Source organism: Lycium barbarum, chromosome 4 (assembly GCF_019175385.1).
Source record: "Lycium barbarum isolate Lr01 chromosome 4, ASM1917538v2, whole genome shotgun sequence".
NCBI lineage: Eukaryota > Viridiplantae > Streptophyta > Magnoliopsida > Solanales > Solanaceae > Lycium > Lycium barbarum.
In genome coordinates this window covers 99,135,415-99,156,629 of record NC_083340.1, presented here as the reverse complement: position 1 = coordinate 99,156,629, position 21,215 = coordinate 99,135,415, and the positions used below count along the sequence as shown (strand labels likewise).

Genomic DNA, 21,215 nt, shown 5'->3' with positions numbered 1-21,215 from the left:
GTACCGGGGTTGATATCTTCTACTTCGACTGAAGAGCCCAAATTGGCCAATGCGTCGGCTTCGTTATTCTGTTCCCTGGGTACATACTGCATGGTCCACTCTTTAAACAGGTGTAGTATCACCTAGGTTTTCTCCAAATATCTCTACATACGTTCATCCTTGACCTCGAAGACACCATTTACTTGGTTAACAACCAAGAGAGAGTCACATTTTGCTTCGATTATTTCGGCCCCCAGACTCCGAGCCAATTCCAAACCTGCAATTATAGCCTCATACTCGGCTTCATTGTTAGTTAATTTAACAGTTCTAATCGACTGCCTAATGGCATCACCGGCGGGCGTTTTAAGGACAATGCCCAACCCGGAACCTTTTTGGTTCTAGGCCCTATCCGTATGTAGAGACCAGATACCCGAAGCCTTTCCCGAGGTTAGCAAAAGTTCTTTCTCGACCTCGAGAATAATGGCGGGGGTAAAATCTGCCACAAAATCGGCCAAGATTTGAGACTTAATGGCTGTCCTAGGTTTATATTCAATATCATATCCGCTAATCTCTACGGCCCATTTGGTCAGTCTACCTAATAATTTCGATTTATGCATGACATTCTTTAGTGGGTAAGTACGCATATCGGATGGCATTGAAAGTAAGGTTTCAGCTTTCTTGAAGCACTTACCAATGCCAAGGACAACTTTTCGAGGTGTGGATAACGAGTTTTTTCATCCCCTAAAGTCCTACTAACATAATATATTGGAAATTATGTACCTTCCTCTTCCCGGACTAAAACACCGCTTACCACTACCTCGGATACGGCAAGGTATAGAAACAACTGCTCGCCTGCCTTCAGTGTGTGCAGCAGAGGCGGGCTCGATAAGTATCTTTTTAATTCCTGCAAAGCTTTTTGGCATTCCGATGTCCAGAAGAAGTCATTCTTCTTCCTCAGTAATGAGAAGAAACGGTGACTTTTATCTGAAGACCTCGAAATGGAATGGCTTAGTGCTGCTATCCTTCCGGTGAGCCTCTGCACTCCCTTGACGTTATTCACCACCTCAATATCCTCGATGGCTTTGATCTTGTCCGGGTTAATTTCAATTCCCCGGTTCGACACCATGAAACCCAAAAATTTGCCGGATCGGACACCGAAGGCACATTTCTCCGGGTTAAGCTTCATGTTGTATTTGCGAAGTACATCAAAGGTTTCCTGCACATGTTTTAAATGGTCCTCTGTTTCCAGGGACTTGACTACCATGTCATCAATATAAACTTCCATCGTTTTCCCTATCTGTTCTTCGAACATTCTATTAACTAGGCGTTGGTAAGTTGCTCCGGCATTTTTTAACCCTAATGGCATGACATTATAACAATAAGTCCCGTATCGGGTAATAAAGGAAGTTTTCTCTTGATCCTCCGGGTGCATCCGGATTTGGTTCTACCCGGAGTAGGCATCGAGAAAACTTAACATCTCATGCCCGGCCGTTGAATCGATCATTCGATCGATGTGAGGCATCGGAAACAAATCCTTCGAGCATGCTTTGTTCAAATCTTTATAGTCAACACACATTCTAAATTTATTACCTTTCTTTGGAACCACCACTACATTAGCTAGCCAATCCGGGTATTTTACCTCCCGGATAGAGCCTATTTTTAACGCTTTGTTACCTCATCTTTTACGAAGGCATATTTCAGCTCGGCCATTGGCCTCCTTTTCTGCTTCACCGGGGGGAATCTCCTATCAAGGCTAAGCTTATGAGTCGTAACTTTCGGCGGTACACGTGTCATGTCTATATGGGACCATGCAAAACAATCGCATTAGCTTGAAGAAATTTAATTAAATTGTTCCTGAGCTCCGAGGTTAACCCCGTGCCCAGGTATACGTTTCTATCTGGTAGATATTCAAACAAGATGATTTGTTCCAGCTCCTCCACGGTAGATTTAGCTGCATCCGAGTCGTCCGATAATACAAATGATTTGGGTACGCCGAAATCGTCCTCTTCACCAACCGGGTCCGATCCCTTATGTTCTGCTTCCGAACCCATTTCCTTTAATTTCTATTTGGTGTCCTCGCCCTTGATTAATTCATCATCTCTTTGATCCGGATTTTTTGGAAAAAATGGCGCTTCCTCGACCGCGAACATCTCCCTTGCAGCGGGCTGTTCACCTCGGATAGTCTTTATCCCCTCCGGGGTCGGGACCTTCAGCAACTGATGTAGTGTTGACGGTATTGCTCTCATTCTATGAATCCATGGTCTGCCGAGCAAAGCATTATACTTCATAACTCCCTCGATGACATAGAATACCGTCTGTTATATGGTGCCGTCGATGTTGATCGGCAAAGAAATCTCTCCCTTTGTGATTTCACTTGCAATATTGAACCCACTAAGTACTCAGGCTACCGGCACAATCTGGTCGAGTAGCCTTAGCTGTTCTACTACTCTCCACCAGATGATGTTGGCCGAGCTACCTGGGTCAATCAAAATACGTTTAACTTGTGATTTGAAAATAAGAATAGAAATTACCAATGCATCATTGTGTGATTGAATGATGCCTTCTACATCCTCATTGCTGAAGGAGATGGAACCCTCGGGTACGTAATCCCGGTTGCACTTCTCACGTACAACGGAAACCTTTTTTCGTTTCATCACCGACCCCCGAGGAGCATCTGTTCCCCCCAATTATTATATTTATTACATGTTGAGGTTCCACCGGCTCGGCCCGTTTATGAGATTCCCTTTCCTTGTAGTGGCTTTTAGCTCGTTCACTCAGGAATTCTCGAAGGTGGCCATTCTTCAATAAGCGAGCCACCTCCTCCCTTAGTTGGCGACAGTCCTTAGTTCTGTGCCCATGGGTTTCATGGTATTCACACACCACGCTCAGGTCCCGCTATCCCGGGTCTGACCTTAATGGCCTCGGCCATCTTGCTTTCGTGATATAGCGGATGACCGAGACGAGATCCGAGGTGTTGACGTTGAAGTTGTACTTTAATATCCTCGGTAAGTCTTTGTTGCTAGCCGAACTTCCAGCATCACTCCTAAATGAGAGGCCTCGACTGTCCCTACTTGAGAAGTGACTGGGACCAACCCTTGATTTTTCCGACCTGAAGGTCGGCTTTTCCGAATGAGTATGGTCGATACCTTTCCATCGATGGTCGTGTCTTTGGCTCGTAATTTTTCTTCGACCTCTCAAAGCTTTTGCTCATATTTATGGGTCCCGGGGGAAGTTCGAGTTGGTCATCCTCTACCCGAATCTTTGATTCGTATCTGTTATGAACATCTGCCCAGGTTACAGCCTCGTATTCCAACAAGTTTTCTTTCAGTTTGAACGAGGCAGTCGAGCTCCGAGGATTAAGCCCTTTGGTGAAAGCTTGTGCAGCCCATTCCTCCGAAACCGGAGGGAGCTCCATCCGTTCCCTTTGGAAGCGGTTCACAAATTCTCGTAACAACTCATCATCCCTTTGGGCTATACGGAAGATGTCCGCCTTTCGGGCCTGCACCTTTTTAGTACCGGCATGGGTTTTTATGAACGCATCCGCGAGCATTTCAAAAGAAGTGATTGAATGCTCAAGCAGATGGTCGTACTAGGTCAATGCTCCTTTCGATAAGGTTTCCCCAAACGTTTTCAACAACACGGACTCAATTTCATCCTCTTCGACGTCATTGCCTTTTATGGCACAGGTGTACGAAGTCACGTGCTCTTGTGGGTCCATTGTGCCTTCATATTTCTGGATATCCGGCATTTTGAACCTCTTCGGGATCAACTTCGGAGCCACACTTGGAGGGAAAGGCCTTTGAATGTACCTCTTTGAATTCGGCCCTTTTAAAATAGGTGGAGCCCCCGGGATCTGATCCACCAAGAGTTATACGTTTCCACCATCTTCTCTGTTGAATCTACCCGCTTTGCCAAGGTTTCGAGCATCTTCATAACTTCGGTGGATGAACCGGCTCCCGATCCATTACTCTCGAATCTCCGTGTTTCATCTCTCATTGGTTCGGTGACCCCTTTTGACCTTTCCGGAGCTGCCTTATTATTTTTGCTCTGCAGCTGAGCTATTGCAATTCCTTGTTCGGCTATGGCGGTCCCCTGTTCCTGCAACATTTCAAAAATTAAACGTAAGTTAATCTCATCCGGAGTATCCGATGCTTTCTGGCCTTGAGCCCGAGATAAAGTAATTGAGTTGTGAGTATTCAAGGGATCAGTGACCGGTAAGGTGGCATTCTCCTGGTTCACCGTGTTCTGCCGGTTGAGGCCTTCCCTCGAATCAACCGAGTTTGGGTCGATTGGATCTGCTGGTAGGCTTCGTAACCCACTGTTTTCGTTTTCAACCACAATCTCGTTGTTGTTGTTATGACCAGACTACCCGCTGCTTGCCATTTGGTCCCTTTTTTGCAGAAATTAGCAGAAGATTCCTTAATCAAACGGGTAAAAGGAGATAGAAACAAAGATTAAAAAACCACTATTATCCTGGCCCCACGGTGGGCGCCAAACTGTTTACCCCGAATTTCGGTAACAATTGAATTTGTAAGTGAGGTATAGGATATGTGGATGAATTTTAATCTATTTTTGGTTGACACAAAATATATATATATATGGATTTGCTCGTTATAATATATGTATATATATGTATGTATGCTAATGCCGTGAGTAAGTATATTGATATTGGTGATTAAGCTATATATATATATATATATATATATATGGATAAGTATTATGTCGAATAGGTGAATAAAGCTAAAGAGCACTACTGATTCGGACTAAAATCAGAGAGGGAGAGAGAGAACTTCAATATATTATTTTATTACAACGTTCTAGATCTGAAAAAACCAACCACTAAAAGTGGATAATGCCCTCTATTTATAGGTTTTCCTCATGGTCCTTGAATACAACACAAAGTCCTTTACAATAAAGAAACCCTAAAAAGATAAGGTAAGACCGTACGGTCTGACACCCGTACGGTCGTCAGTACAAAATGACAGAATAGTTTCATAACGCGTGGCAGCATCGTAACTGGTTAACCAGACCAACGGCCACGTTGAGTTTGGATAGGAGTAACCGGACCAACGGCCACGTTGAGTTTGGATCGGAGTAACCGGACCAACGGCCACGTTGAGTTAGGATCGGAGTAACAGGACCAACGGCCACGCTTCTCTTATCTCAAGTAAGTTGCATCCGGTGCAATCGCCCGGTCTAAAGAAAAGACCGAACATGCTCGTCCTCATTTGGACTCGCCCACGCCCTCGCCCTCGCCCTCGCCCCCGGTCTCACCGGTCATACATTGACCCGGTTTTTACCGTATACAACCCCTAATAATCAGATCCATTTCTTTTAACACTTAAACCCAGGAACCATTTTCTAGACGCAACATTCAGCCATGCGCTTAACCATCAACCGATGATTCAAACTCCTAAAATTTCCCTCTGCTTTCAGGTAATTTCCTTCTACTTCTTCTTTCTTCCAAATTTGTTTACCAAAATATCGCATTATCTTTGCATAAAGTTTGTTTTGGAAGCTATTGAGCACTTACATGTTCATTTTTTGTGCTTTTCTAGTACTATATTTTTGCATAAATTATTTTTGTTCTGATTTTTACCATGCTATTTTTCTAGTACCAATTCTTATTTTTAGCCAACACAAGCTATTATTTTTCTGGTTGTGTGGAGATTACCAAATATTTTTTGAGCCCAATCACCTCCATTTCGGGAGAATGAAGTGTTACAAATATTGCTAGTGCATCACTAAATTGAATACGACAAAAAACACACACAAAAATTGAATGCTCAAGTGCTCAATAGCTTCCGGAACAAACTTTATGCAAAAATAAAGGGAGATTTTGAAAACATATTTGGAAGAAAGAAGAAAGAAATTACCTGGAAGCAGAGAAAACATTTAGGAGTTTGAATCATTGGCTGAAGGTTTGGGTTTAAGAAATGGGTGGGTTTAATTTTTAAATTAAATAATATATATGACAAATCATAATTGGCCACGTGGCAATTTTAAATAACAGAAAGCCATCAAAGTTTATGTTGTTAGCTTGATGGGGTATTCTTAAACCAAAATAATTAGATTGGGGGCACTTTTAGATCAAAAGATTGAACGAAGGTATTTGTGAGCCATTTTTCATAAGTTATGAATATTTTTGATCCTTTGCCGTATTAGAATTGAAACCAGAAGCACTGCTGCCCTGCATGAACTAAAACAGTATGTATCATCTGCTCCACTTGTTCTTTGGAGAACTCTTAGTTATTCAGAAAGAGAAAAAAAGGAAGCATTTACATTTGATACTGGATTAGAATCATCCTCGGTGGTTACTGCATTGGCTTGTGGATTCCCATAAGCATTTTTTCTGACCTAGTTATGACAAAAAAAAAATGTGATGGATAGCTTACCATTTTATAACATTTTTCTTTCTCATGCCCTGGTATATTGCAATATTTGCAATAGAGTTATGATCTTTTAAGTTCCTCAATGTGTCAAGATGTGCTGCTTTAGTGTCCTAAGTAGTCTCTTGTTATCATTTTTGTCCAAGCTGTCGAATCAATAGAGAACTAGATAGAGTGTACCTTTCTTTGAGATTCTTCATTAGAAATCTATATATAATATAAAGTTACGCATAGACAATTCTGTGGTACCTCTCTATGGCTTCCATTAGCATTTATCTTTTTTTTTCTTTTTTTTGAATTCTTCCCTCATTTAAAAATTAATGTGCTATATTAAAAAAATCAAAACATTACTCAACTAATTATATTAATTGCACCACTTAAATCTCTTTCTCTGTTCCTCTTCTATTCGTTATCGTTGTAATAGAGAAGGAACATTAAAAGTTATGTAGGCAATTAAGAATTGTAGTAAATGGAAGATAATGATGAGGCATAGCAAGGGTCATCCTGCATTCTTGCTCACGTGAATAAAGGCATCAAAAGTTTTTGGGTAGACTGGTTTTGAAGCATTTTTCCACTGAGACGGGCAGTGTATCAGTGATCATTGTGTTTGTTAATTATTTCGCCTATTTATGACCATCTAATTAGGTGGAGTTTAGGCAATTCTTTAATTCTTTTAATTATCATATTCTTTTATAATCGTTTTCTAAGTACTCATTTATTTTATCACTTTTTCAGGTCTTCACTTTTTGAGAATTTCTTTAGGAATGCAGAACCTTGGTAAACTTATTTAAGGAGGACATGAGTATCATTTTCTGCTCATTCTACAATTTTGATCATTTGAAGGAACTCTTAATTAAAGAGAGGATATTGGAAAGTGAACACCTTAAGAAAAAAGAAGAAACTCTTGAAAAGTCGCATATCATCTTTGAGATGGATGGTCTGATTGTAAATACCAACCCCCCCCCCCCCCCTCCCTCAAAAAAAAAAATAGCATTCAAAGAGATCATATCGTCTTAAATTTAGAGACGACATACAAAAGTTTAATGTAATTTTTTGATTAAATTTGAGCTTTGTATGTTTTAATACTCTTTAAATCTTTCTTTATTAAATAAAACTTAAATAAACTTCATATATTGCAAATACATATTTGCTCTAATAAATAAATTTTATTATTAACCAAAATATATTGCTTTTAAAAATATTTTCAACCCCTAAAACGACGATCCGAACGTTTACGTATCCTTGATGTATTGAGCCTACATTATAGTACGCAGAAAAAATATCGGGTTCTATATAAAATATTGATATTTCAGAGTCTTGACACACGACTAATCATTAGTTAAAGTATGAAAAAAAACACTAAGTGTTGCAAAAAAAAGATTAATTAAAATAAGATGTTGCGATCTTTTATGGAAAAAAACACTAAGTGTTCCTTAAGTGTGTTATTTTTTAATGCGTAATTTTATTTCGAATATGTTGCAAAAAAAAAATCGCGTAAATCAGACGTCTGAGCACAAAAAATCGCGTATATTCGAAATAAAGTTACGCATTAAAAAATAACACACTTAAATCTAAGTCCTAAAAATAAAAAACTTTAAGCTAATGACAACAAGTCTTTAAACAAAAATGGATGTCTATGTATATAGAACACTTAAACCTAAAGTTTTCAAACAACACTAAACCTATAGTTTTCAAACAAAACTTACTTCGGGCATCTTTTCAACCCCTAAAATGACGATCCGAACGTTTACGTATCCTTGATGTATTGTGCCTACATTATTATACGCAGAAAAAAATATCAGGTTTTATATAAAATATTGACGTTTCAGAGTCTTGACACACGACTAATCGTTGTTCAAAGTACGAAAAAAAAAAAAAAAAGGTGACCAAATTTTACTTTTGTCACGGTTTTTTTATTCTGGGGTATTTTTGTTCAACCCCACTTTTTTAGGGGTATTTTGGTTCTGGACTCAAGGAATACCAGCTAAGTTTGCACTTGCCATAGTGTCAGAATCGGAAAAGGTCCAAAACTACCCCTAAGTATGAAAAAATGACTCGCAATTGTCCTCTTTTAACCTTTTGGTTCAGAAATGCCCCCAACCTATTTATTTTTTTTGGCTTAAGAGTACTTCTCAAACTAACAACATAAATTTGGATGGCTTTTGCAATTTAAAATTGTCATGTGACCTTTTATGATTTGCCACGAGTTAATTCCCCAAATGATCACTCAAGTTTAGGGAATTGACTCCAAATATCAATTTTATTTCCTTTAGGATAACAAAGTCATTCAACTATTATTATTTTCCTCAAAATATACTAAACACCTCAAAAACTTCCTTCTCTCCTAGTTGGCATATCATGTCATTGAAGCCAATTTTTTGAATAATATACCTATTAAACTCATCAAACTCAATTAATCAAATTCATATTTAATACTCAATCAAATATGACCCGATTAAAAAGCAATTGAATTAAACCATACTTTCTATTAAGCCACTTTTAAATAAACCATCAAATTAAGATTCTTTTATTTCAATTCAAATATATTACCTTCAAATTTATATTTGAATTTAAATAATTTTATCTTTCTATTTAAATTCAGATATTTTTTTCAAAACCCTCTTACCCGTTTAACCTGATAGATATTTGTTAAAACGATTGTTGAAATTACACACAAAATTTGGCAGTATTTTCGTATATCTTCTATTGCATTGAAAAAATATCTTTTACTATTATTACGGTAGCCTATAGATTTAGAAAAAAGAAGAAGAAACAAAGTAGTAACTACTATTTGGGTAAACACATAAATAAGTATATACATCTTCTATCACATTGGAACAAAAAAATCTTATACTAATAATTACTGTACGCTTGGAAACGAAAGAAGAAGAAACAAAGTAACCATCTGGTAAAGGAAAAAATTATATCTAATTAAAATTTAGGTTAAAAAGAAACGGGTCAGCGAATTTGAATTTAAAAAATGAGTGGGTTTCAATTTTAAATTAAATAATATATGCGGCCAATCCTAATAAGCCACATGACCTTTTTAAATTGAAAAAAAAAAATGAATCATATTTGATTAGGTATAAAATATGAGTTTGGTTAAATGGGTTTACTGAGTTAAATAGGTCTATTATTAAAAAAAATTAATGATATGTCATGCCAACTAGGAAAAAAAAAGACTTTTGAGATGTTTAGTATATTTTGTGAAAAATTGTGATAGTTGAATGACTTTGTTGTCCTAAAAGAAACAAAAATGATATTTGGAGATAATTTGACAAACTTAGGTGATAATCTAGGGAATTAACGCGATTTGCCACATACATAACTTAAAAATTAAACTAACCCATTTTTTAAATGTAGAAGGGCCAAATAAACCCTTGTACTATCGGAAAAGGCTAAATATACCTTTCGTTATACTTTAGGGTCAAATATACTCCTGTCATTATACTTTAGATCCAATTATACCCCTATAGTTATGCTTTGACATATATATACCCCTCATTTTAACGGAAGAACATGTGTCATCATCCTATTGACCTATATTTAAGTCTCCCCTAATTAATTAAAATCCAACCCATAATTAGATATCCAATTAAAAGACCCATATTCAAGTTCAAAAGCATCAAACACCTTCAAGTTCCCGAATGCCTGATCTCCACTGCCACTTGCTGATGACCCCGTACATTGATTATGGCTAAGACTCAAGTACTCGACCGACGCAGTACAAACTCTGGATCTAAAGTACCATCAAGCATATTTCGATGCACGTCAAGAACTTCAAGGTTAGCCATTAGCTCAAACAAATTTGGGATTTTCTTTGTAAATTCATTAAGAGAAAGATTGAGGCAAACAAGCTGGAAAGATTGTAAAGCAAATCGGACACGGCGAGTCCAATTAGGGGACTTAGAAGAACGATAAAAACAATTCATATAAAGACCCATTTGGCATAAACTCAACAATAATCAATTTATTCTGATTGGAGTCGTCCATTGCATAACCCAGCAAGTTAAATAGCAGAGGGTGGTGTCTCAAATTTTCCAGATATGATTATGGTCTTTTAATTGGATATCTAATCATGCGTTGGATTATAATTAATTAGGGCAGACTTAAATATAGGCCAATAGGACGATGACACGTGTTGCTCCGTTAAAATGAGTAGCATATATGTGCCAAAGTATAACTATAGGAGTATATTTGAACCAAAGTATAATGACAGGGGTATATTTGACCCCAAAGTATAACGAACGGTATATTTAATCCTTTCCCGATAGTACAAGGGTATATTTGGCCCTTTTCCGTTTTTTAAAATCTAAACTAGCCCCTAATAATCAGATCCATTTCTTTTAACACTTGAACCCAGGAACCATTTTCTAGACGCAACATTCAGCCATGCGCTTAACCATCAGCCGATGATTCAAACTCCTAAAAATTTCCCTCTGCTTTCAGGTAATTTCCTTCTACTTCTTCTTTCTTCCAAATTTGTTTACCAAGATATCGCATTATCTTTGCATACAGTTTGTTTTGGAAGCTATTGAGCACTTACATATTCAATTTTTTGTGCTTTTCTAGTACTATATTTTTGCATAAATTATTTTTGTTCTGATTTTTACCATGCTATTTTTCTAGTACCAATTCTTATTTTTAGCCAACAACAACAACATACTCAGTTAATCCCACAAAACGTGGGGTCCTTATTTTTAGCCAACACAAGCTATTATTTTTCTGGTTGTGTGGAGATTACCAAATATTTTTTGAGCCCAATCACCTCCATTTCGGGAGAATGAAGTGTTACAAATATTGCTAGTGCATCACTAAATTGAATACGACAAAAAACACACACAAAAATTGAATGCTCAAGTGCTCAATAGCTTCCGGAACAAACTTTATGCAAAAATAAAGGGAGATATTGAAAACATATTTGGAAGAAAGAAGAAAGAAATTACCTGGAAGCAGGGAAAACATTTAGGAGTTTGAATCATTGGCTGAAGGTTTGGGTTTAAGAAATGGGTGGGTTTAATTTTTAAATTAAATAATATATATGGCAAATCATAATTGGCCACGTGGCAATTTTAAATAACAGAAAGCCATCCAAGTTTATGTTGTTAGCTTGATGGGGTATTCTTAAGCCAAAATAATTAGATTGGGGGTACTTTTAGACCAAAAGATTGAACGAGGGTATTTGTGAGTTATTTTTCATAAGTTATGGGTATTTTTGATCCTTTGCCGTATTAGAATTGAAACCAGAAGCACTGCTGCCCTGCATGAACTAAAACAGTATGTATCATCTGCTCCACTTGTTCTTTGGAGAACCCTTAGTTATTCAGAAAGAGAAAAAAGGAAGCATTTACATTTGATACTGGATTAGAATCATCCTCGGTGGTTACTGCATTGGCTTGTGGATTCCCATAGGCATTTTTTCTGACCTAGTTATGACAAAAAAAATGTGATGGATAGCTTACCATTTTATAACATTTTTCTTTCTCATGCCCTGGTATATTGCAATATTTGCAATAGAGTTATGATCTTTTAAGATGTGCTGCTTTAGTGTCCTGAGTAGTCTCTTGTTATCATTTTTGTCCAAGCTGTTGAATCAATAGAGAACTGGAGTTAGAGCGTATCTTTCTTTGAGATTCTTCATGAGAAATCTATATGTAATATAAAGCTACGAATAGACAAACCTGTGACACCTTTCTATGGCCTCCACTAGCATTTATCTTTTTTCTCCTTTATTTGAATTCTTCCCTCATTTAAAAATTAATGTGCTATATTAAAAAAAATCAAAACATTACTCAACTAATTATATTAATTGCACCACTTAAATCTCTTTCTCTGTTCCTCTTCTATTCGTTATCGTTGTAATAGAGAAGGAACATTAAAAGTTATGTAGGCAATTAAGAATTGTAGTAAATGGAAGATAATGATGAGGCATAGCAAGGGTCATCCTGCATTCTTGCTCACGTGAATAAAGGCATCAAAAGCTTTTGGGTAGACTGGTTTTGAAGCATTTTTCACTGAGACGGGCAGTGTATCAGTGATCTATTTTTCTTATTTTTCGTTAATAATAATACTTTTTTCGGTTAAAACTTTATGATGATAGCAGGATTTCATGATTGGGGAATGGGCCATCAACCAACAAGAAGACTTCTCAAACAACTTGAACTATCACAAGCAATTGCAATGAAGAAATACTCAAGCTACATACATGCATACAATCCTCTTTAAGTTTCACCAAAATACAAGAGTTTTTTTAATGATAAAGTATACATGCTCTCACCAAATTTCATAAAAGAACCTGCACGTGGAGTTGGCCATTTTGTAATTATTACTCTCCCCTTATGATTATCTATTGCGAGGTGAGGTGAGGTAATGTCCTATTTCTTATTTTTCCCTCTTTTTCTCTTATTTTTAGTATAAATTGTTTTAAAAATCAGCCCAATAATTCTTTTAGTCTCTTTTGTTACATACCTTTATTATTGCCATGAGTCTTCTAGGTTATTGGTAGTTACTGAAGAAGAAAGAAAAGAAAAGTATGTTTTTCTTTTTCTTTTTTGAAAAATGAACAAGGGAGTAAGTAAGGGACGGGAATAAGGAAAGGATCAGATGACACATGAAAAGAAAAGGGGAAAGTTAGAGATTTATACAGTTTGATTTCATGAATTTGGGACTGATGAATTTGATTTTACCTGCTTTTTTTTCCTTTTCGTTCTTTGTTATTATGTTATATTATTGTTGTTTATATACAAAAGGAGAAGTTTATATGTTCATATCAATACTCACATATTAAATTTAACGGAAAAGGGTCAAAATTACCCCTGAACTTTGAAAAATAGTTCATCCATACCCTTCGTTATACTTTAGGGCCAATTATACCCTTACAGTTATACTATGGGGTCAATTATACCTTTATGTCTAACGGCTGCCACGTGGCATCATCTCAGCCCTTCAAAATTATTTTACCCTCAAATAATTTTTTACCCACTAAAATAACTCAAAACGACCCGAATGTTTTTTTTCCAGCAAAAATAATAGGGAATTATTTTTCCAGAAAAAATATAAAAATAATTTCGTATTATTTTTGCTGGAAAAAAAAAATTCGTGTCGTTTTGAGTTATTTTAGTGGGTAAAAAATTATTTGAGGGTAAAATAATTTTGAAGGACTGAGATGATGTCACGTGGCAGCCGTTAGACATAAGGGTATAATTGACCCCATAGTATAACTGTAAGGGTATAATTGGCCCTAAAGTATAACGAAGGGTATGAATGAACTATTTTTCAAAGTTCAGGGGTAATTTTGGCCCTTTTCCGTAAATTTAAAGGCACACACGAATACTATACAAAAATCAAGCATTTTTAGACTTGTAAAAACTATTAATAAAAAACCTTTTTTTTGGTACAATTCCAAAGTTATAAAACTAGGTATATCAGTAATAAGATGAAAAACTTGAAATTTTAAGGGATTATTTCAATAATATACAATCCAGCACAAATTATTACATTCGCGTAGCCAATTTTTTTTTTTTTTTTTTGCAATTGTATTAAACTTTATATAAAAATGTATAATAATGTATAAATAGGCCATTTCGGGTAATATAAAAAATGTGGGTCATTTCGGGTAAATATTTTCTCCAAATAGACATAGAGTGTTATATTCCCAAATTTTAATCTATTTTGAAGAGGTGATATGTCTCTGTGATCTAGAAGAATATTGTTCATTTTTTTTCCTCATTTTAAATTAATGTGCTATTTATTTTGTTTTAGAAAAACCAAAATTCACTCTCTTAGTTCTCTCATTTATGCGGTTTTCTACGGTTTCAATATCCACTACTTTTTCTCTTAATTATTTATTTATTACATGTATCCACTACCTTTCTAATAATTGTCATTTGGCAAGAGTATTTAACCTTGTCTTCATTGTGTTTGTTGATTATTTCGCCTATTTATGACCATCTAATTAGGTGGAGTTTAGGCAATTCTTCAATTCTTTTAATTATCATATTTTTCTGTAACCATTTCCTAAGTACTCATTTATTTTATCACTTTTTCAGGTCTTCACTTTTTGAGAATTTCTTTAGGAATGCAAAACCTTGGTAAACTTATTTAAGGAGGACATGAGTATCATTTTCTGCTCATTCTACAATTTTGATCATTTGAAGGAACTCTTAAAATTAAAGAGAGGATATTAGAAAGTGAACACCTTAAGAGAAAAGAAAAAACTCTTGAAAAGTCGCATATCATCTTTGAGATGGATGGTCTGATTCTAAATCCCCCCTGAAAAATAAATAGCATTCAAAGAGATCATATCGTCTTAAATTTAGAGACTACATACAAAAGTTTAATGTAATTTTTTGTTTAAATTTGAGCTTTGTATGTTTTAATACTCTTTAAATCTTTCTTTATTAAATAAACTTCATATATTGCAAATACATATTTGCTCTAATAAATAAATTTTATTATTAACCCAAATATATTGCTTTTAAAAATATTTTGTTTTCTCATAAAAAAAAAAAGAGAAAATTTCTAAATTAATTATTAGCATGTAATATTTTCATAACTTGATTTATATTCTTACGACCGTGCGAAGTGCAGACAAATTTACTAGTGATGGAGTAATCCTGAGAATTTCTAACAAGAAAGCAAGCAAAAAGTGAGTCATCAAGTGAGAAGTGTGAGAGCAAGTGAGAAAAAAGAGGTAGCAACTGTTATGGTTTACTTTTACACGAGGCATAAAAACTACTTCACAATTGTGAACTCTTTTTGGATTTACTTGTCACGACCCAGCCCCGTGGGCCGCAACTGGTGCCCTACTTGGACACCCAGACAGACAAACATATCAAATCGTAACACACTTATCCAAATCGAATCACAAACAGATAGCATATATGGCTATAACTGCTATATGTCGTCTCAAACTATATCAAACTGCATCAGACACATTTCAGCGCAACATATACATAGACATATATCAAAAAGCCGGCAAGGCTGTCAAATGGCACAACGGCCCAAAACACATATACAAACGCACGCCGACAAGGCTGCCATATACATATACAAAATGCAAGCCGACGAGGCTGCCATAGCGAATAGGGACATATACACACATCTGTACAGAAGCAGGCACACACACCCACAAATACGTCTACAGACCTCTAAACAGACCAAACGAATCATATGGCGGGACAGGGCCCCGCCGTACCCCTGAACAAATACACATATACATAGCGAACAAATATATACCAAAATGTATGCTCTGGAATGAGAAGAGCACTCCAAACAGCAGAAGGGGATGTCCTAAACGGAAGGATCACCAAACTGTGCGTCTGTACCTGCGGGCATGAAACGCAGCCCCCGAAGAAAGGGGGTCAGTACGAAATATGTACTGAGTATGCAAAGCAGAATATACAGAAAACAAACCCGAGACATAAACGAAACAGAATTGTCGAACATAAGTGCAAATCCAATCATATCAAAATGTTTAGTTTCAAATATGTAAGTCATGCATAGGGTACAGAAGAATATGGTCACCCGCCTGTCGATGGCGCCATAACACAGCATAACACCAGAAAGTTTCAAATCTCCGTATCCCCGTCACATATCACCTCACAAGATAACGCCATACACAGCATAACACCAAATATAAGTGGAACCCGACCCTCTTTTGCGAGTAGCTCGGTGAACCATAAGCACAGCATAACTCCGGAGTATATCAAAGCGCGCACGATAACAGAACCGGCCCGGGAACCGGCGAAAGATATAACAGAACGCACGAGCAGAGTCATGAGTAACCATATGCATAAAATCATTATCATAGACTCAAATATAAGTAAATGACCATACTTGAAATTCGAAATGATAATCATACCAAATTCTTTCAAAAGTCGTCCAAAGTACATAACGGAAAGTCGCGGGACCCACGGACGGGTATTGACCCGAGTCGGGCCCGCCTATGGAAAACATAATCATTATACATCATGCAAACTCCTATAAAAATATTGGAGCAATCCGAGCCTTTATGCGAAAGATATGGCATTTCGTAGTTACGGAATTCTTTAAAATAACTTTTTGTACAAAGTTTGGAAATCAATGCTTTCGAAGACATAATGGTTCATACTTCATCACAACATACATGAGAATGCCAAGAATTATATATAAGGATCATAACGTGCTCGGATTTCGAATTTGGAATTTCCTCGAGGCTCGTGATATAGCCTATTGAAAACTAAGGCATGCCAAAAGAAAGAAGGGTTGCGCTTTACATACCTCGAACGCACTTCCAAGATAGCCAATCTAAAGCTAATCCAAATCTACGCCTCGGGCTCCCCAAGGTCTACAATTACGCCAACGAATACCAATCATTAGCTAAGGGCACTTAAGCCATTCATTCCAAACTAATCATTAAATTCTACAGAAAATTCGGCAGCATTTCCCCTGTAAATAGGCCAACCCGAGAATTTAACTCGCTCAAAATCAACAACAACAACCACAATAACCAACCTAGCAACTCCAATAACCAATCCGAAAGACAATATTACATTAATACTCTCTTTTTCATCATTCAACAACATTTATAATAATTGACTCGACGGCTTACATTCGAGCCACCTTATCGCTCATACATTCAATTATCAACCCGAATCTTTACCAACAATATTCAAGGACATAACAAAATCAGCCCCATATGCACTACCTACACCATTGTTATCATTCTTTCTCTTTACATCCATGGAGTACAACAACAAAGTGATTAATACACTAATTCTGTATGTTTATCCAGCCCCTTTAACAATGTTAGACCAGCCATCAAGAACAACCCACACTCCAGCAAATATACTACATATATTGTACATAATCATAACTATAATCCCAGCATTTCGACTCAACAAGAGCAGCCACGAAAATTACAACAAACAGCGCCCAAAATGTCACCACAAAACAGCCACGAAATTTATAACAAGCAGCCCCAAAACAGCCACAAAATCCATCACAAAACAGCCATGAAATTCATTACAAAACAACCCTTATTTACCACATAGCAATGACCGATAATCTCACGAACATCTAAGAATATACCAAGCAAATCGCACACACTTCGCATACGATATTTTATACGCCTCTTTCCTCCAAGTTTGATGATTCACATCAGCAACAACATCAACCTCTATATGCAAGCAAACTATCGTAACATTACAACAAGTTCTAAAACAGCCCCATCCATTATGACGTCACAATACAAATCTTAACTATCCTTAGTTCTCCAATTCCTCAAGAACAGCCCCTAACTACGATTTAACCATAACAATGACAACCTCAAATAGCCATATAATCACATGAGATTTTCCACCAAAAACCTTATCAAAACAGCCCACAACAACAACAACATCGACTATTATATGCAAGGAAACTGCTCTAATTTCACAACAAGTTCTAACATGATTTAAACTTTCCTTTCACCTTTTACACGTAATCCATAAATTAATAACAACAACCATCCATGTACAAGAAATTCCTTCAATTTCGTTTCAATAGCAAACCCAAAACAGTCCATCAACACTACAACATCGAAATACAATTTTCGACCTTTATTCCACAAAATTACAAACACATGGAATCAAGTGTAATTTTTACCATTGACAACAGCCCCTATACATGTTAATAACCATATTTCCAGCCCTTCAACATAAACAAATTATCTACAAATATCATACCATAATTATGACAACACTAATCAAACTCAACCCAATTAAAACAACTCCAAATCTGCCCACTTTTAATGCCAACTTTAATCAAACAGTTTTTCTTACTTCCAACTTCACATAATACAACTTAATAGATCCATTACAACATCATTAACTCCAATCTTATAACAAAAAACCGAAATCTTACCTCAAATTAAATTAGGACACTTTAGAAGCTTAAGTTGTTCCAAAAAAAATCTGCCATGGCCGTGAGTTGTCATAACTGTTGTAATCCTTGTTTTCTTCCTCTAATTGGACTTGGAAATCATCAACTTAATTGTGTAGAAGGGGGGAAGAAGAGGAGCTAGCCGTGAGCTTCCTGAAGCTACTGCCATGTCCATGGCCGTGTAGCTCTCTCCCTCTTTCTTTAGTTCACTTTGTGGAGAAGATGAGTGCCTCTCTCTAGATTTTCAGATTTGTGGTTGAAGAGGAAATCCCCCTCTCTCTCTAAATTTCGAATTTAATGAGTATTGGAAGTGTGAGTCATCCACTAAGACCTCACATGTTGTCTCATCTCTCTAAATTTTCAGATTTGGGAATGAAGTGTGGAAGATGACAATGTGATGAATGAATTATTTTAGTCATCAAAGTGTTGTTTATGGGCAGCATAATGCTCCCACACGTGCCCACTATAGAATGTCTTCAAGATCAGATTTTTTTTTTTTGTTATAATGCTTGGTGGAGCCCACTTAATACACTAATTAGCCTAATTAATCCTTAATCCCCACGAATATTTCTACACTAACTGCAATTAATTAACAAGTCGTGCACTTATTAAAATCGGGGATTAAAAGTCTTTGTCTCATATCCCAAAATAATCTTGTCCTTGAATTTATGTCCATTAGCTCACAAATAATCCAATGTACAAAATTACGGGATATAACATTACTGTTTTTAAAATCGGCACCTAATTTATTTATGAAAATTAGAAAAATCAATTTTAAAGTTATTTTATGAAAACCTTATTTAGTATCAGAGTTCGGGTAAAGATTCAGGCGATTTCCTGGAGAAAGTGTTAGGCACCAAGTTTTAAGAATCCGCGGAATGCGATTGACATTCGAGTTTCAAAATGTGATTTTAATAATTATTTGCTTGAAATGTGTTTAAAATTGTATATTTATGAAGTCATGGGATATTAAAATAGGTTTTCATGAAATGAAGTCCTTTTCATTTCTTTTCAAAAGAGTTGAATCTTTTAAAAATAATATACCAATAAGGTTTCAAATAGTTTACTTTACTTTCCGAACCAAAAACACACTTAAGATTTCCCTAGAAGAGTTCTACTTGACTTTAGTCCAAAGTGTCGTACTCCGTTTGACCTTAAGTTTTAAAATGTTTCAAGTTCACATCCCTTTAAAGATATCATAATATAACACAACTTTTGTCCAAGTTATTCTAAATAATGTCCCTTTTGAAAGAAAGGGTTACATTTTACCCTTTTTTTCAAAAACAAAATATATAGGTCAACCCAAATTTAATTATCCAAACTTGGACTAAGGTGAGAAATTCCCTTATTTATTTGACTTGAAGTGGGCCAAACCCAAAAAGATTTGTAATATTTTGAAAGAAGCCCTTTTTTTTTTTGAACCATTTGAATCCTTTGTAAATAAACTCTCATTTTGGATCAAATTCTTTCTCAAATCCTTTGCTCGAAATTTTCCAAAGTTTAAAAGAATTTCAGGTTTTCTTCTTCAAATACCACTGTTTCCGTTTTCGTTCTTTTGAAGAAAAGATTTATTCGCTTATTTCATGAGAAAAGCATTCTTTATTATTTTCTCATTGGGTCCGAATTAAAAAGTGTTCGGGTTCCTATACATTCTAATGATATCAGTATGGTTTGTCTATTTTCAACTAGGTTCTAACTATGGGTTTTAATATTTACATAAATATATAATACAACAAATATGCAAATATTTAAAGGAAAAACGGACTAGTGGATTTACTAGGCCCACCAGTTAAATCAAAAACTTTTTTCATCCATGGTTGGGACTTCATTTTCTGTGTTTGGAATCGACGATATGAAATGTTGAGCCTTTGGCCCAACGAAATGACGGATATGCAGATCTGGGCCCAATTGGGCTCACGCGAGGATGGTCATGCAAAGCGAAAAACGAAAGTGCGGTAAGAAGGTATCTGCCCGCGCGAGGATGGTCATGCAAAGGGAAAAAGGAAAGTGCGGTTAGAAGGCATCTATACTTAATAACTATTTAAATAGAGAAAGCTATCTATGAAGGGATATAAATTTCTTCGGACATATTCAACACACAACGAAATTGGATCGTGTATATGCACATAGATAAGCACATATTATGCAGGCCCAAAAATGCATAGACAACAGGTATTATTCGCAGCAGACCCAAGTACATGGAGTCATATACTGGGGCAATTTGCAGGATTGTCCTTGGCTGGGGGTGGTCTTTAATTTTTACCCCTCAAAATGGTGGTCTTTAAATTTTACCCCTCAAAATGGTGTGACAGAAATTCTGCCTTAAGACAAAATTTGCATAGATAGATTTGCACATTCTACCTTGCAATTTTTTTTTACTGAACTGGGATTCAAACCCACAACCTCGGGGTGTTAGGCGAAGGGCAAAACTTAAAGACCACCAATTTGAAGGGTAAAAATTAAAGACCGCCCCAAATGAAGGGCAATCCGAGCCAAAAAAAAAAAGCATATACAGGGGAGATGAATGGCATATCAAACAGGCCCAACAAATTCAGACCAGCGAAGGCATAAAAGGGAGGAAAATTTACTTGTTATAGCTACTTTTACTACCTATTTAATGTTAATAACTACCTTTTACTAAAATTAATAATAATAGCTAATTAATTTTCTAAATTACCCATTCTAGATACAACAGTAACTTCCACTTATCAGTTCTCAAATACACCGTAAATAAAGGTAAACACTATCCCAACTTCCCATATTTGAAACGCACGTAATATACGTTAGTTTCTCTCCCTTTCCATTAATTTTAGCCATTTTTTTCTCCTCAGAATCTATCCATTACCATCAAGCATGATTCCACTACATTTACTTTGCCGAGATTCGTGGGTGGCTGTGTATTTGTGTAAGCTTTCATTATTTTGTGTATTTTAGTCAACTTAATTC

The 21,215-nt window shown here is 36.2% G+C and overlaps 1 protein-coding gene and 1 long non-coding RNA gene across 3 annotated transcripts; one reads left to right on the top strand and one right to left on the bottom strand.

The window, feature by feature from the left end:
* The first annotated feature begins 9,841 nt into the window (after positions 1–9,841).
* On the top strand, positions 9,842–12,752 carry LOC132638485 (uncharacterized). 2 transcript variants are annotated; one of them, XM_060355344.1, is made up of 3 exons: positions 9,842–10,153; positions 10,732–10,817; positions 12,472–12,752. In XM_060355344.1, exons 1-3 carry the CDS (start codon positions 10,062–10,064, stop codon positions 12,591–12,593), a joined length of 300 nt encoding a protein of 99 aa, XP_060211327.1. In that variant the 5' UTR covers positions 9,842–10,061; the 3' UTR covers positions 12,594–12,752. The 2 variants fall into 2 exon arrangements, with proteins under 2 accessions (XP_060211327.1, XP_060211326.1); XM_060355343.1 differs by having other exon boundaries at positions 12,469–12,752.
* A 2,392-nt stretch (positions 12,753–15,144) lies between these two features.
* On the bottom strand, positions 15,145–18,701 carry LOC132638484 (uncharacterized). The gene is made up of 3 exons (XR_009581760.1): positions 18,252–18,701; positions 16,629–16,695; positions 15,145–15,694 (listed from the first exon to the last, which is right to left on the bottom strand). It is a non-coding gene; the product is annotated as an uncharacterized LOC132638484 (long non-coding RNA).
* Between the last annotated feature and the right edge of the window lie 2,514 nt (positions 18,702–21,215).

What these genes read in the sequence shown, in the direction of transcription:
- LOC132638485 (XM_060355343.1), top strand. Translation starts at nt 10,062, where the DNA reads ATGGCTAAGACTCAAGTACTCGACCGACGCAGTACAAACTCTGGATCT. An exon ending in TGCACGTCAAGAACTTCAAG is followed by an intron (nt 10,154 to 10,731) that starts GTTAGCCATTAG and finishes ACTTGAACCCAG; the next exon opens with GAACCATTTTCTAGACGCAA. An exon ending in AAATTTCCCTCTGCTTTCAG is followed by an intron (nt 10,818 to 12,468) that starts GTAATTTCCTTC and finishes TTATGATGATAG; the next exon opens with CAGGATTTCATGATTGGGGA.